The sequence below is a fragment of the Hemicordylus capensis genome, chromosome 14 (assembly GCF_027244095.1).
Source record: "Hemicordylus capensis ecotype Gifberg chromosome 14, rHemCap1.1.pri, whole genome shotgun sequence".
NCBI lineage: Eukaryota > Metazoa > Chordata > Lepidosauria > Squamata > Cordylidae > Hemicordylus > Hemicordylus capensis.
In genome coordinates this window covers 1644995-1661161 of record NC_069670.1, presented here as the reverse complement: position 1 = coordinate 1661161, position 16167 = coordinate 1644995, and the positions used below count along the sequence as shown (strand labels likewise).

Genomic DNA, 16167 nt, shown 5'->3' with positions numbered 1-16167 from the left:
AATAAGTTTATATGGCTTTAGTCTGGATGGTTTATTAGAAATGGGTTTTTTTTCCGCGCAAGACTGATATTAAAGCAGCGGATCTATGACATAGAAATGCAGACTGATCGATCTTTAATCTCTAAAGAAGTTTTCCTAGGTCTACAAATGTATAATACTAAACCTGCGAATTACCTGGGTAAGATCACCATTAATAAGTATCGCAGGATGTTCACATTGGCCAGATTTAATGTGCTACCTTCAGCTGAACTAGAAAGTAAATTCAGAGGGATCCCAAAAGAGCAGAGACTATGCCCTTGTGGCTCTGGAGAGAACAGGAGTCTATCTTTCATATTTTACTCTGCTGTCTCTTCTATAGGGACTTTTGAACTTGTTATATTTCCCCGTTACTGACTGATTTCCCAGGACATACAGATGCATTTTATGTCAACTATTTGCTCTCAGATCAGAAGGAGGAAGTAACATTTAAAGTTGCTAAGTTCTGTGAGGCAGCTAAGAATGCTAGACAGCAGATGGTAAACCAGATTATGCGAACGGGAAACTGCTGATTAGGATGAGTCCATGTTCCTGATTATATTATGTATATATTATTACTATATCATGTGTATTATTATGTATGTTTTAAATTTTGGTCTATGACCGTAAATAAACATGATTGATTGATTGATAGACCAATGGTCTGACTTAGTATATGGCAGCTTCCTATGTTCCTATGACCTTCCTCTAGGCGCAGGCCTCCTGCAGCTGTTGGCCGACAGCTCCCATCACCTCCGGCTATTGGCCTCTGGGGCTGGGGATTATGGGAATTGTAGTCCAAAACCAGCTGGCTGGGCGGCCTAACTTGAGCAGGCATTCCTTCGCTTCTCCCCACATTCCCAGCTCTGCTCTTTCCATGAATGACTCTGCTGCCACCATCTGACGAGGAAGCGTGCTGTTCCTCGCCCGCTCTCTCTGATGCGTCTACGCTACTGGCTTGCCGAGGTTTTGCTGCCAAATCAAGGCTGCACTTCTTCCCGCTGAGGAGAGAGAACAGCCGTTTCGCTCTGCAGGGTGGCAGAAAAGCTGAAGCCACCTTCTGCAACCAGAGCATCAGTTCAAATCTAGGCCAAAGGGGATAAAAGGTTGTTATTCAGGCCTGATGTTCAGCCCATGCTGGCTCTCTCCAGAACAACTATCAACCACCCCCAGCACAGGACCTCCAGTGACTGTTGCTGGTGTCTCTCTTATGTTTCTTTTTAGATTGTGTGAGCCCTTTGGGGACAGGGATCCAACTTATTTATTTATTATTATCTCTGTGTACACTGCCCCGAGCCATTTTTGGAAGGGCGGTATAGAAAGAGAAAGAATGAATGAACAAACTCATCTGGCCTATTAGCAGTTGTTAAACATGGTTTGGTTTTCAGTTGTGTTTTATGGGGGTGTGGTGTTTTCATCATAATAGTGTTTTTAATCATCTGTTGGGATGGCCAATAAAATAAAATAAAATATATTAAGATCACTCTAATGTGTAAGTAAAAGAACTTAAAAATAAAGTTTGGTAAGATCTTTCTTGAGTCACTTAAAAATAACTTAAACACAAATCAGGCCTTGGCAATGAGGCATCTTTAAACGTGGAGATTCTCTTTATTTAGCAGGGGGAGAGTAACTGGCCCTATCCACCCCAAGCACAGGACCTCCGGTGATTTTTGCTGGTATATGCAGTCTCTTATGTTTCTTTTTAGATTGTAAGCCCTTTGGGGACAGGGTTCCACCTTATTTGTTTGTTATTTCTCTGTGTAAACCTCCTTGAGCCATTTTTGGAAGGGTGGTATAGAAATCGAGTTGTTGTTGTTGTTGTTGTTATCGGGGAAAATATATGAAAAATGTCAACAATCTAATGATTTGCTATTACAATGAAATTATATATTTCATTATATAATATTTCATTATTATATAATGAAATAATGATTTGACAAGTCTAGTCCAACTAGAAGAGGTCATTTAAAAAGAATGTACCAAATTTGGAAAGAGAAGCATCCAGATACAGAAATAACAGAACAAAGGCTAGCAGGCCAGAGAAGATTCATAATAAGAAATATTCACAGAAGTTGAGCTGGAAGAACTGCAAAGAGCAACACAGGCTTAAGATATGGAAGAAGAATTATCACCAATTGAAGAAATTGCTCAGGCGCAGGTGGAGGAGGTGTTGGAAATCGAGGATGCTACTGTTGCTGAACTGTTTCAAAATCAAAACCAGGCAACCTCCTTTTTGCCTCCACCTCAAAAACCTGAATGCTGTTTAACAGAAAGCAACAAGAACTAAAGCAAAAAATAACTGAGCACATGAACCAAACTGAGGCAGACTCAGGTTGTGGTCAAGAAATGGTTAAAGAGTCTGCAAGCTGTTTTAATTGTAACTTGCTAAAAGTCATAAATCTGTCTCTTGTGGAATGCAGGCTGGGGCCTCTCTGATATCTCTAGATAGCAAGCGGTGGTCAGTAGACCTTCAAGGCCAATAGCTGAAGGGAGTGGAATAGCTGGAACAAGATGAAGGAGGGAAGAAATGCAATTATAATAGAGGAATATTGTCTAATTGTAATGATTGTAAAATGATGATTAAGTGATGCCAACCAATGAGGATTGTATCCACTGAATGTAATTAAGATGAGTATAAAAGCTGAAGCTAGAATGTAACCGGAGCTCAGCTTTTTGGGAAATATCCCACTGAGTCTATTTGCTAGCAATAGATTCTGCTTTCTCTCAACTGCTGGTGTCAATCTCTCAATCGGAACCCGGGGGGGGGGGGAGGAATTCTGCTACATTTCCTGGGGGCTCTCATGTCCGGGATTGGGGCTATTGCCCACTTGCCTTGAGTGTATGTGGGGGAGGCATCAGGCATCGCCCGTTGATGGGAGCCAGGCGCGCCAGAGTTCCATTGAACTCTGCTCGGATCGGTGGGCAGTGCATGAGGCCCTCCTTCCTCATCCTCAACGGCTCTGGTCGTACCAGCTGAGACATCCCAGAACAGGGAAACGGAGCTCCGCTATAGGAACCAGGTGAGGCACTGCGATATCGCACCAGACACTGACCTCCCTCCTTAGAGGGGGGAGAAGGGACTGATCACCCCTTACGGGAGCTCGAGTAGACTCCAGAGGAGAGTTGAAACCGCTACCCAGGCTTGTGAGGGAAGGGATAGCAGTGTGACTGGTTTGTGTGAATCTGATGGGCTGAGTCAGGAGGACCCCTCATGGATGCAGTTCCCAATCACACGAGTGCATTTGGGTCGCTTACAGGGGCTTTTGGATCAGTTGTTTTGTCTGTCACCTTGTGTGTGAAGTGTCAGACCCCTTTACTGGCAGTCTGTTATACCCTTCCCTTCATTGTCTCTGTGTTGATAGCTGTCTGAATCATGGGTGGGAAACACACAAAGAGCACACCACTAGACAGTATGCTGAAGAGCTTCAATCCAGGCTTGGGAGGGCTCTGAGGGACTAGTGGCTACAGAGTCCCAAGAGCCAAGGCCCAAGTCTGCCAGGACCATGTAAAGTACTTGGGGTTCCACATCCCCAAGACCAGTGGGAATTGGAACACGGTAGGAAGGGGGCAGCTTGCTTTCTGCCCCAACCCGAAGCCAGAAAGGCAGGAGATTATGGGATCAACTTTGATCCTAGCCAACTGAAGATGTCTGTAGCCCAGAAGGTGTGGAATGTAGTTACAGGGGACCCAGGCCAATACCCCTACATAGATTCCAGTTTGGTCCCTGTGACCAAACGGCTCCCATGGCTCAGGAGCTGTTGCAAGCAACAGGCAACCCTCTCCGTGGCCATGAGGGCAGAGGCCCAAGCAAGCAGGCTAGGTTCATTTGGGAAGGTGCAGAAAGATAGAGATGCTTCAGGAGGTTTACTTGCTGCATGTGATGTAAAGAAAGATGTTTAATTTGTTGGAAGGCAGATGGAAGGAGGCTGGTTTAAGGAAAGGAAAGTGTGATGTAATGAAGGTTTGGCATGTTGTTTTGAGTTGTTTGTCGTGAAGCCAGGAAGGAAATGTCTGGATGACTGCAGGATAAGTAGGGACCGACAGAGGGTGGAGAAGCAGGGAAAAAGAGAACAGAGAAGGAAAGGGCAAGCAAGGAGAGTAGGAAGCAGCAGACAGGGGAGAGGGGATAGAAAGGAAGAGGAGCGTGAAAAGGCCAGTGGCCAGAGGCAAAAGGCTAACCTTTTGGTGGCCACCATTTCAGATGGCAAGGGCAAGTTGAGCAAGAGAAGGAACAGGGCAGAACGTAGAGGAAGGGCACGGGAGGAATGAAGGCCCGAGAGAAACCGGGAACTCCTGTCTGGGAGGCCCAGTGGTCACAACACAAGCCGTGGCAGAGGGAAGCCACAGGGACAGGTGTTGGATGACTACCATCACAGGGGCCCCCGAGAGGCAGGAGCCAGGAGACTTTGTCGGCCTGGCCTCCTGGGAGGAGGACGAGGACAGATCGGGCACCCTCAACTAAGGCTCATGGGAGCCCATGGTCACCATCAATGCAGGGGGCCAGAAGATAAAAAACAGTGAGGAGATCCTCCGCCTCCCCAAGGTTGTCTGGTGTCCCCGGCTAGCGGCTGTTTTGCACTGCCGAGGCCACCAAATGGGGGGGGGGGGGATGGCAGGAATGCACAAGGCAACAGGAGGGCTGGCTAGGCAGCCCAAGGAGCGGCTGAGGATCTACAGGTGAAACTCGGAAAATTAGAATATCGTGCAAAAGTCCATTAATTTCAGTAATGCAAATGAAAAGGTGAAACTGATATATGAGACAGACGCATTACATGCAAAGCGAGATAAGTCAAGCCTTAATTTGTTATAATTGTGATGATCATGGCGTACAGCTCATGAAAACCCCAAATCCACAATCTCAGAAAATTAGAATATTACATGGAACCAAGAAGACAAGGATTGAAGAATAGAACAATATCGGACCTCTGAAAAGTATAAGCATGCATATGTATTCAGTACTTGGTTTGGGCCCCTTTTGCAGCAATTACTGCCTCAATGCGGCGTGGCATGGATGCTATCAGCCTGTGGCACTGATGAGGTGTTATGGAAGACCAGGATGCTTCATTAGCGGCCTTCAGCTCTTCTGCATTGTTTGGTCTCATGTCTCTCATCCTTCTCTTGGCAGTGCCCCATAGATTCTCTATGGGGTCAGGTCAGGCGAGTTTGCTGGCCAATCAAGCACAGTACACTGTATACTTGTCAGAGGTCCAATATTGTTCTGTTATAAAGGGGGAGTCAAAGAGAGAGTTGGACGTGTCCAAGCCATAGAGCCAGAATGTGGGGTGGTGGTGATCCACTCTCACAACCATGGAAGTGAAGCTGAGCAGAAGCCGGTTCTCTGGCACAAATCAGTTCTTGTCTTTTTACGGCAGGGGTTCCCAGACATGGTTCCCCAGATGGGGTTGGACTAAAAGGCCCATCATCCCCTGCCAAGAATGCCCAAGTCCCATCCTGACTGGAGTGCCTGTGTGTGTGTGTGTGTGTCACTATCAGGCGAGGTCTGGAGGGCCCTCAGGCAGGGCCCCCTCTGCCCCTAGGTTGGCCCCACTGACCCCCAGATCCCCCTGAGGCCGGGCTGTGCAGGAGGTGGGGTGCAGCAGCCCTTCCATCGGGGATCTGGCAGTTTCCTTCCCTCCCCCTCAGCTTCCCTCCTCAGAGCAGACGGGAGTAGCCAGAGACCAGCTGCTTGCTTGCTTGGGGCCAGGAGTTCTGCCTTCGGCGGCTTCATGCATCACCCCACCTCCCCCCTGGATCTCTCTCTCTCTCCTCCTCCTCCTCCTCCTCCTCTTCCTGCTGCCGGCCGGGCTCTGAGCTCCCCAGGCTGCACCACCCTCCGCTTGTGCCCCCCCCCCGCCTTCCCTTATCCTCACAGTCTCCCACCCGCAGCCCGGCTTCCTGAAGTGCTGCTTCAAGAGCGGCCAGGAAGCTCGGAGCTGCTGCTGCTGCATTTCCTTTTCATGCCCCGCCTCTCAGCTTCCTGTGCAATGCATTGTGGGATAGCCCCCCCCCCGCCACCAGGGATTTGGGGATCCTGAGAATAGCCTGAAAGTGTTGCATGAGGAGCAGCTGAGGAGGAGGAGGAAGAGAAGGCGGGGAGGGGGAGTGAAGGGCTTGGAAAGGAGGCAGAGCTTGCAGGAGGCTGCAGAAGCCGACTGGGCCTAATAACGAGCAGGACTTTCCTGCGTTTTCGGGGGCATCATTGAGTCTGCAGCAGGGTGCAAGAGGACGGCGCTGCCTGAAGGACTGAACGTGTTCTTACACACACACCGTGCCAGCCTGAAGGACTCTGGGCTGCTGCATGCTTTGGCTAAAGAGCAAGGTAAGGGAGGAAAAGCAGCAGCAGCAGCAGCAGCAGCACCCCAGGGAAGGTGGTGGTCTCTCTCTCTCTCTGTCCCTCTCCCTCCCTCCCAGCCACCCAGCAGTCTTTTCTGCTGTCAGGAATGTCCCGGCATGGCTCTGAGGTGTGCAGCCAGCAGCATCCATCTTTCCAGGGCATGGAGGTGGGTGGGGAGAGAGAGAGAGATGACGAGAGGGTTTGCGAGAAGAGAGCCAGCATGGTGTAGTGGTTAGAGTGCTGGACTAGGACCGCGGAGACCCGAGTTCAAATCCCCATTCAGCCTCATGAGACTTGCTGGGTGACTCTGGGCCAGTCATTTCTCCCTCAGCACAGGGATGTTGTGAGGAGAAACTCAAGTATGTAGTACACTGCTCTGGGCTCCTTGGAGGAAGAGCAGGATATAATATGTAAAATAATAAATCATTATAATAACTCTTTGCTCCAACCCCAGATTGGCCCCAAAGCTCTCAGCAACCAGTGAGTGTTGAGCTGGGGAAGGGGAAAGTTTCTCCTTGCCATTCAGATTGAACTTCTTTCCTTTCTACTCCTGTTTGCAAGGAGACCAAAGGGCCAGTTCAGAGGATACTTTTCAAGGTGTGTTGAGTATATCGGTAGGGTTTTCCCCCCCAATTCCCACTTCAGATGAAGAGCCCAATGGGGGTTGAGTATCTTCTTCCAACCACTTCTTTCGAATCCTACTGGACCTGGCTTGCTATCCCAGATGCAGGCCTATCCCTCTCCTCTGTCTCTATGGTTCCCAGGCTTGCTTTGTTGTATCTCCTGCGTCAAACAGGAGATCTATGCTCCTTCCCAGAGATATAAGTCCATAAAACAATAGAGTCAGGCACAGTGATCAGCTGTGGAGATGCAATTCTTTTCCAAGTCAGAACTGAGAACTTTGGCTCTGTCTTCTAAGGAGACTTTATCTGTCTGCTAGCTTGAAGTACACACATTAAATGGGCATATTTGGAGATCTCAGGCTGCACCCCAGGGGTGTGTGATAGATATATTCTTGCATTATGAAAGCATTCCTCCACAATCCAATCTTTTCTCTCTCTCTCTGTGACTCTAGCCTTTCTTTTCTCTGAGCTTTCTTGCTCCTCCATGCTTTTCAAAAGGAGAGTTTCCCTGCATTTTCTGGGGAAAGAATGCTATTTTGTGTGGGGTTTTTTTAAAAAATGGTTTTGGTAGTCTGCATGAGTTATGGAACCTACGTGCAAAAACCAAATCAATGTTTCAGTCTTTTGAGGGTTGGTCTGGGAGTTTATGTCAGAGAGTGAGTGAGTGAGTGAGTGAGTCCCAAGCAGCTTGAGATAGATAGAGAGAAAATAGTGAGCTGGGGAAAAGGCCTTTCATAGGCAAGGATCCTCACAGTTTCCAAGCCCACAACCCCAGATTTCTGCTGGGAATTAAAAGATAGTTTTGAAGGTGTAAGTGGGGTCCTGGAAGGTGGGGAAGAGGAGGCCAGGGGTGATCCCTGTGCCTGAAGGGACCTTCCTGGTGGTCTGGCTTCCCCCACCCCATCATTGTATTTGAATGGAAGACTACAGGTGTGATCCCTGCCAGATATTCCCCTTAGGCGTTGGGGTCCTTGCTCAGTAGAAGAGCACCTTCATGCTGGCATACCGAAAGAAGGCCCCGAGATCCCTGTCTGGCATCTCCAAGAGAGGGCTGAGGGAGATTCCCGCCTGCAGCCTTGGAGAAGCCGCTGCCAGACTGTGAAGACAATACTGAGTTAGAGAGACCAATGTTCTGACTCAGATGAAGGCAGATTCCTATGTGCCTAAGGAGCACAGGCTGGCATAAGGCTTTTTCTCCCGCCATTTTACTTCTTACAACAGTCCTGTGAGGTAGGTTAGGAGGAGACAAAGTGATGGGCCCAAGGGCATCCACTGAGCTTCATGACTGAGTGGGAAAGGATTTGAACTTGGCTCTCTCCCATCCCAGTCAACCCACTTCTCACTCTCCTTCTTTATCTATTAATTGATCTTATGTTTCTATACAAACTGCTTCAAGAACTTTTAGAGTTCTCTAATCCTAGGTATAATTAGCGAACACAATTTGAAGCCACCTGCATGACTTGAAAGCACCTTCAGCCCATCTCCCCAGTCATTAGAGCTAGAGTGAAATTCCCTAGATGCACCCAGAGAAGCTCCGACAGGCTCATCTGGCTTTTTGCTCTGAATCCCCTTGATCAATTCATTGGGGAACTCACAAACCTTTGCCCTGGAGGAAACGAGGTCTCTGTTGGTTGCTTTACAGCTGTTATCTAGAAAAAAGACTAAACTTGGAAGAGTGTTAAATGAAACCCCCACCAAAACTTAGGAAATAAATGGGGCTGCCTTAGCTGGAAGCTCTCTAAGCGGTTTACAATGATTTTAGCATATTGCCCCCCAACATTCTGGGTACTCGTTTTACCGACCTCCGGAAGGATGGAAGGCTGAGTCAACCTTGAGCCCCTGGTCAGGATTGAACTTGTAACCTTCTGGTTACAGGGCGGCAGTTTTACCACTGCGTCACCAGGGGCCTGCATAGCTCTCTGGTCCCTGTTCCCCATCTGCTCCATGACCCTGACATCTCCTAACAGGTGCTGAGCGCCACTCAGGGTTAAGTCCAGGGTCATCTTCTCCCTATTTGGTTCCATGACCAGTTGTACTAAGGCACAGTCATTTAGTGTATCTAGAAATCGGTCTTCTTTGACCCAGATGGGAATCTGCCCACTCCAAGGGAGGGTGGTTCAAGACACCCATTTCCACAAATCTGTCTCTCCTGGATGCCTCCCTGATTTCCTCCTTCAGATCATTGTCTAAGAGGGTTTAAAGCTGGTTCTACTTGCGTCTGCAAAGGAGGGAGGTTGGGAAAGGGTCTGATGGAGGAGAGGCCAAACTGGCCAGGTGTGATCCTTTCCCACCCATCGGAAGCTTGAGTTCAATGCAATTGGGGTACAGAGAACAGACGGGAAATTGGGGGGCACTTATGGCACATGTGGGAGAGAACTGATGGGAGGGTCCAGCTCTCTGGCCAATTCTGTCTCCAGTCCCAATGGATATCTCCACAGATCACTTGGATGGTTCTCGAGGGGCAGGGTCTTCCCACTTCTCACTGGGGTGTCATCTGTGAAACCTCTTGCCAACCTTTGGGGTTCTGGCCCCTCTAGAGTTGTCAGGCATCCATCAAGTTGTCCTCTGGTGTTCAGCAGGGTTAAGTCTTGCACCCCATTGTTTTGGGACCGGCCCGGAGAGCGGCTAGTGTCATGTGAAGTGTTCTCTGGCCTTGATAGATCAGCAGCAAAAAGCCCATCTCTCTGTCCTGGCCTTTAGGGCTGGCCTCATTGATGTTGATGGGAGGAGGGAGGGAGGAGCACTCTTCCTTCTAATACAAACAAGAGCTGCCCAAAGGCCTGGAAGATGCAACAATTAGCACCATAACAAGCGTGAATTGCTTCCTGCTAATGTCTGCCCAGTACGTCTGGGAAACATCTAGCTGGTAACAAGCTGGCACTTTGCTTGAATCTAAAACATGAGCACAGTTGCTAGAAGCCTTGTAGAGAGGAGGAGGCTTTAACATCTGCTTCCCAGAGACAGTGGCAGCCCAGTGGTGAGAGCCTGTGTGGTTGCTGTCTGCTGTGGTCAGCTTGCCAGCCTGTGTGCCCCCTAGTGTGTGGGGTTGTGGCTGCCCTGCAGGTTTGTCTGTGCGGGATCGGGGCCAGAGGGGGTGAGTCAGCAGTTCCTGAGCGTCAGCTGCTCAGATTAGCTGTCTTTCTGGGCTTATAAAAGGACGGCTGGCCTGTGGTGTTTGGCCTGCCACCGGTGGGGTCACACGGAAGGGGCAACACTAAAGGGGGCAGCCCCTTTGAGAGAGGCACTTCGGGGGGCGACCAGGGCCAGGGCCTGATGATATTTGTTTGGCTTCTGTAGTTTTCAGATCCTGGGTGTTCCAGATGTGTCTTGTTTTGTCTGGGGATGGGGAGACAGAGGTTGTGTCCACTGACTGTGGGGTGGCTCTTATGGGGTGGTGGGGAATAGAGGAAGTAAATTTGGCAGGTCAGCGCAACGTTACAGGGGAAGGGAAGTCAGAAATCTATGAGCTGTTTTCCCTTCCAGCTGCCCTGCCAACTCTTTGACCTTGGGGAGCAGTGTGGACCTCCCTCAGACCCTTGACTTGCTCCTATGTAGTGCCAGGTCTGTCCAGAATAAGTCGGAAACCATCCATGACTTGTTTGGGGGAGGCTGGTGGCCCAGTCTGGTCCCAGCTTCTCCCTCCAGGGTATTCTGTTGAGGAGCAGGTGCAGGGACATGAGCGGGGAGGTGGAGTGGCTGGGGTCTATAAGAATAACCTCTCCCTGACCAGGATCCCTGGGGAAGTGCCTGACCATACTGAATGTGTGTACCTAAATTTAGGGACCAGGGATAGACTGGGACTTCTCTTGGTGTACCGATCACCCCCCTGCCCAATGGAGTTCCTTACTGAGCTGACGGACTTAGTCTCAGGTGTCTCCCAGGGTTGTGGTCCTGGGGGACTTCAATGTCCACTTTGGGACCAATTTGTCTGGAGCGGCTCAGGAGTTCATAGTGGCCATGACGACTATGGGCCTATCCCAAAGGGTCTTTGGACCAATGCAAATTGCAGCTCACTTCTTGCTGAAATAAGAGCCTCCCCATCTCTTACAACTTTTAAAAGGGCAGTCAAGATGCATTTCTTCACCTAGGCTTGTAATTAGATATTGTTTTAATAGTTTTGACTTTTTAAATTTAAATTGTTGAAATGTGTCAACCTTTATTCGTTGTTGTTTTTGTTTTGTAAACCGCCCGGAGAACTTGTGTTTTGGGCGGTATAAAAATATTTATTTTATTTTATTTTATTATTTGATCATTAGATAAATAAATAAAGCCAGCCAGTGAAGGTCCTGGTTCTGTAATCTGCAAGGTCACTGAGGCATGTTGCTCAGCTTCCAAAATATTAGCTTGTTCAAACAGCAAGATTCTTGGTTGTTTGTTTATTTATTTATTTATTACATTTATACCCCGCTCTTCCTCCAAGGAGCCCAGAGTCTACATACTTGAGTTTCTTCTCAAAACAACCCTCTGAAGTAGGTTAGTCTGAGAAAGAAGTGAATGGCCCAGAGTCACCCAGCTAGTATTATGGTTGAATGGGGATTTGAACTCGGGTCTCCCCGGTCCTAGTCCAGCACTCTAACTTTTGGTGGGGGCAACTTATAAGAGAATACAAAATACAAGTATCAACTGGATATTAATAACAATATTTTATAAGGCATTGCTAAGGAAATGAATAGATTAACAGGTTTAGCTCAGTAGTTTCAGGAAGCAGTTCAGAGCCCATGTTGTTTCTCAAGGAGAAGAGACACATGCAGACAGGATCTGGGCCATTGGCTCGTGACAATAGGGTCTCCTTCAGTTTCCTTTTCTGTCCCAGGCTCTAACTATTTTTCTCTTTCAGGGTACTGCAGGTAAATGTTGGGAGAGGAAGAATGATAGAAACCCAATGGATGGAGCTGCTAGATGGGGGGAAAGGAAACAAGAGAGAGAAAAACCTGGAGAAAACTGGGAGAAGAGGAATGAATCCAATGCTTTTCAGCATGTAATCCAGCAAATAATACAGCAAGCAGGGGAAAGAAGCCTGTGTCCTCCGAGTAGGAAAAGCTCCTCTACTGAACCCAGCTTTCAATCTTAGAAGGAAATGAACGCAAGGAAGAAACCACATAAATGCCTGGAATGTGGAAAGAGCTTTAGCACAAGTGGAGAATTTACTATACACCACAGAACCCACACTAGGGAAAAACCACATAAATGCCTGGAGTGTGGAAAGAGCTTCAGCCGGAGAACACATCTTATTGTACACCATAGAACCCACACAGGGGAGAAACCACATAAATGCCTGGAGTGTGGAAAGAGCTTCAGCCAGAGAGCACATCTTATTATACACCATAGAACCCACACTGGGGAGAAACCACATAAATGCCTGGAGTGTGGAAAGAGCTTCAGCCAGAGAGTACAACTTATTGTACACCATAGAACCCACACTGGGGAGAAGCCACATAAATGCCTAGAGTGTGGAAAGAGCTTCAGCACAAGTGGACATCTTATTATACACCATAGAACCCACACTGGGGAGAAATCACATAAATGCCTGGAGTGTGGAAAGAGCTTCAGCCGGAGATCAAATCTTATTGTACACCATAGAACCCACACTGGGGAGAAACCACATAAATGCCAGGAGTGTGGAAAGAGCTTCAGCACAAGAGGAGCTCTTACTGTACACCACAGAACCCACACTGGAGAAAAACCACATAAATGCTTGGAGTGTGGAAAGAGCTTCAGCACGAGTGGAGAACTTACTGTACACCACAGAACCCACACTGGGGAGAAGCCACATAAATGCCCGGAGTGTGGAAAGCGCTTAAGCACGAGTGGAAAACTTATTGTACATCACAGAACCCACACTGGGGAGAAACCACATAAATGCCTGGAGTGTGGAAAGAGTTTCAGCACGAGTGGAGAACTTACTATACACCACAGAACCCACACTGGAGAGAAGCCACATAAATGCCTGGAGTGTGGAAAGAGCTTCAGCACAAGTTCATATCTTATTGTACACCACAGAACCCACACTGGGGAGAAGCCACATAAATGTCTGGAGTGTGGAAAGAGCTTCAGCAGAAGAGGAGCTCTTACTGTACACCACAGAGCCCACACTGGGGAGAAACCACATAAATGCTGGTAGTGTGGACAGAGCTTTAGCAGGAGTGGAGAATTTACTGTACACCACCGAACCCGCACTGGAGAAAAACCACAAATGCTTGGAGTGTGGAAAGAGCTTCAGCCAGAGAGCACATCTTATTGTACACCATAGAACCCATACTGGAGAGAAGCCACATAAACAAAAGAAGCATGGTGGAACAGTGAGAACCAGTGAGACACTGTTATCCCTGGATATAAACTCTATAGAAAAGGCAGGGAGGGGCGCCTTGGAGGTGGAGTAGCACTGTATGTTAAAGAAGGGATAGAATCTAACAAGCTAGAAAACCTAGTTGGACTGGAGTCCTCCACAGAAACCCATCCAAGGCCTGAAAGGGAACGTGCTACTGGGGACGTGCTATTGCCCTCGGGATCAAAACGCTGACAGATCAAAACGCTGACAGCGACTGGAAGTTGCAGGAGGAAATCAGGGAGGCGTCAAGGAGAGGCAGGGTTGTGATAATGGGTGACTTCAATTACCCACACATAGGCTGGGTAAATTCAGTCAGGTAATGACAAAGAGGTCAAATCAGATACGCTGAAGAACTGGGCCCTAGAACAAGTTGGTCTTGGAACCAACCAGAGAGAAGGTGACCTTGGACTTAATCCTGAGTGGCAGTGGCACCCAGGACCTGGTGTGTGATGTCAGTATCATCAACCCTTTTTAGGGAACAGTGACCATAGTGTGATCAAATTCAGCATACATGTGGGGAGAGAATCACCAAGGAAGTCTAACACAGACATTTTGAATTTCAGAAGAGAAAACGTCTCCAAAATGAGTATGGTGAAAAGAAAGCGGAAAGGGAAAATCAGGAGAGTCACTTTGCTGCAGAGTGCATGGAGTTTACTCAAAATCACAGTACTAGAAGCCCAGTTAGATTGTATACCCCAAAGGAGGAAAGGTACCGCTATGTCCAGGAGGATGCCAGCATGGCTAACATTCGACAACAATGTGCAAAAACATGTATGAAAATGTACTTCATGATCCTTAATGCATGAAAATGTACTTCATTATCTTTTTTCCCGTTATACTTTTTAGTCGATTTTCACAACACAAAAAGACGAACACAAATGATACAAACACTCATAAACACACACAATAAAGACTTCCATCTCATCATTGGAACAAGTGTTGTTAACAATAACCGGACCTTGCCTATAGATTAAACATTCTCTCCCCAGTAATTCATAGAAAAAACAACTTTAGGGTGTTTTAAAGACATTTTTTATTAGCCCTCAAAGGCCTGACAAAAATCCATTTTGTGATGTATTTTTAAATAGACAAGAAGAGGGTCCCATTCTTTTTTAAATTCTTCAAATTTATTTCTTAGCAGTGATGTTAATTTCCCCATTTCTGTCAATTCTAGTACTTTAAGAATCCAATCCTCTTTAGACGGGCATTGACTGTCTTTCCATTTGCACGCAAATGTCAGTCTTGCTGCCGCAGTTAAGTACATGAAGAGGGTCCAATATTTCCTTGGGAGAGCATTGTTATCAATACCTAATAGTATTGATTCTGGACTCTTAGGAAAAGTCATTTTGAATACTTTTAAAAGTTCGTTATATATTAAGTCCCAATAACCTCTCGATTTATTGCATGTCCACCATAAATGTATATAAGAACCCTCTTCTTTCTTACATTTCCAACATTTATTTAACATATTCTTATAGATTTTGGCCAACTTTTTGGGCGTAAGATGCCATCTGTACATCATTTTCAAAATATTTACCTTTAATTTAGAGCAAGCAGGTGATCCAGTTGACATAGTATATCTGGACTTCCAAAAAGCTTTCGACAAAGTTCCTCATCTAAGACTCCTGAGGAAACTTAGCAGTCATGGGATAAGGGGACAAGTACATGTGTGGATTGTGAACTGGTTGAAAGAGGAAACAGAGGGTAGGTATAAACGGAGAGTTTTCACAATGGAGGGAAGTAAGAATTGGGGTCCCCCAGGGACTTTTGTACTGGGACTGGTGCTGTTTATTTATTCATAAATGATCTAGAAGCAGGGGTAAGCAGCGAGGTGGCCATATTTGCAGGTGATACCAAACTCTTTCAGGTAGTGAAATCCATAACTGATTGTGAAGAGCTCCAAAAGGATCTCTCCAAACTGGGTGAGTGGGCGACAAAGTGGCAAATGTGATTCAAGCGTAAAGTGATGCACATTGGGATGAAGAACCCCAACTTCAAGTATATCATCATCATCATCATCATCATCATCATCATCATCAATTTTATTACGGCCATTGGCCAGCAGAAATAGGAGTAACAAATATACTCAATACAACAATCAATAAAACAATGCTAAAACACAATAAAACAGAATACAATCACTCATAACAAATTACTTAAAAACAATAGACAGCTCTCGCAATTAAGCACTTAATAGGGAACTTAACCTAATGGCAATGTAGAAAAATTTAGCCATGATTGTTGTAATCCCGGGGCTTGTATCCACGAGGCAGTAATATGTATAAAAGAGCTCACTCCTTCCGGGAAATTTGCGTAACAGAGGGGAAATAAGTTCTTCTCTAGCATCCCGATATAAAGAGCAATATAGCAATACATGGGTGACAGTTTCCAGGAGGCCAATGCCACAAGGGCAGAAAACCGCAACAGGGTGATCTTTAGCAAACCTCTGTTGCAAAAGAGAAGAGGGCAAGACATTAAACCGGGCCCGAGCAAATGAAACCCAAAATTTAGAAAAATGCAGCGTTGTTAAGTAGTTAGCACCTCTATCTCCCCAAGGTGGAAAAATCCCAAAATGTAAAGGGGACCAAAATGTCAAGGGGAAACTTCAAGTATATGCTGATGGGATCTGAGCTGTCGGTGACTGACCAGGAGAGGGATCTTGGGGTCGTGGTGGACAACTCCTTGAAAGTGTCGACTCAATGTGCGGAGGCTGTGAAAAAGGCCAATTCCATGCTAGGGATCATTCAGAAGGGGACAAAATAAAACTGCTAATATTATAATGCCCTAATACAAAACTATAGTGTGGCCACACCTGGAGTACTGCGTACAATTCTGGCCACCACATCTAAAAAAGGACATTGTAGAAC

At 47.0% G+C, this 16167-nt stretch overlaps 1 protein-coding gene across 1 annotated transcript; it reads left to right on the top strand.

The window, feature by feature from the left end:
• Positions 1-6025: 6025 nt before the first annotated feature.
• Positions 6026-14224, top strand: LOC128337494 (zinc finger protein 182-like). Its single transcript, XM_053278550.1, has 2 exons — positions 6026-6334; positions 11810-14224. The coding sequence occupies exon 2, from the start codon at positions 12050-12052 to the stop codon at positions 13091-13093; it is 1044 nt and encodes a 347-aa protein (XP_053134525.1). The 5' UTR covers positions 6026-6334; positions 11810-12049; the 3' UTR covers positions 13094-14224.
• Positions 14225-16167: the final 1943 nt, after the last annotated feature.

Excerpts from the sequence above, each read along its gene's own strand:
- LOC128337494 (XM_053278550.1), top strand. The coding sequence starts at position 12,050 with ATGAACGCAAGGAAGAAACCACATAAATGCCTGGAATGTGGAAAGAGC.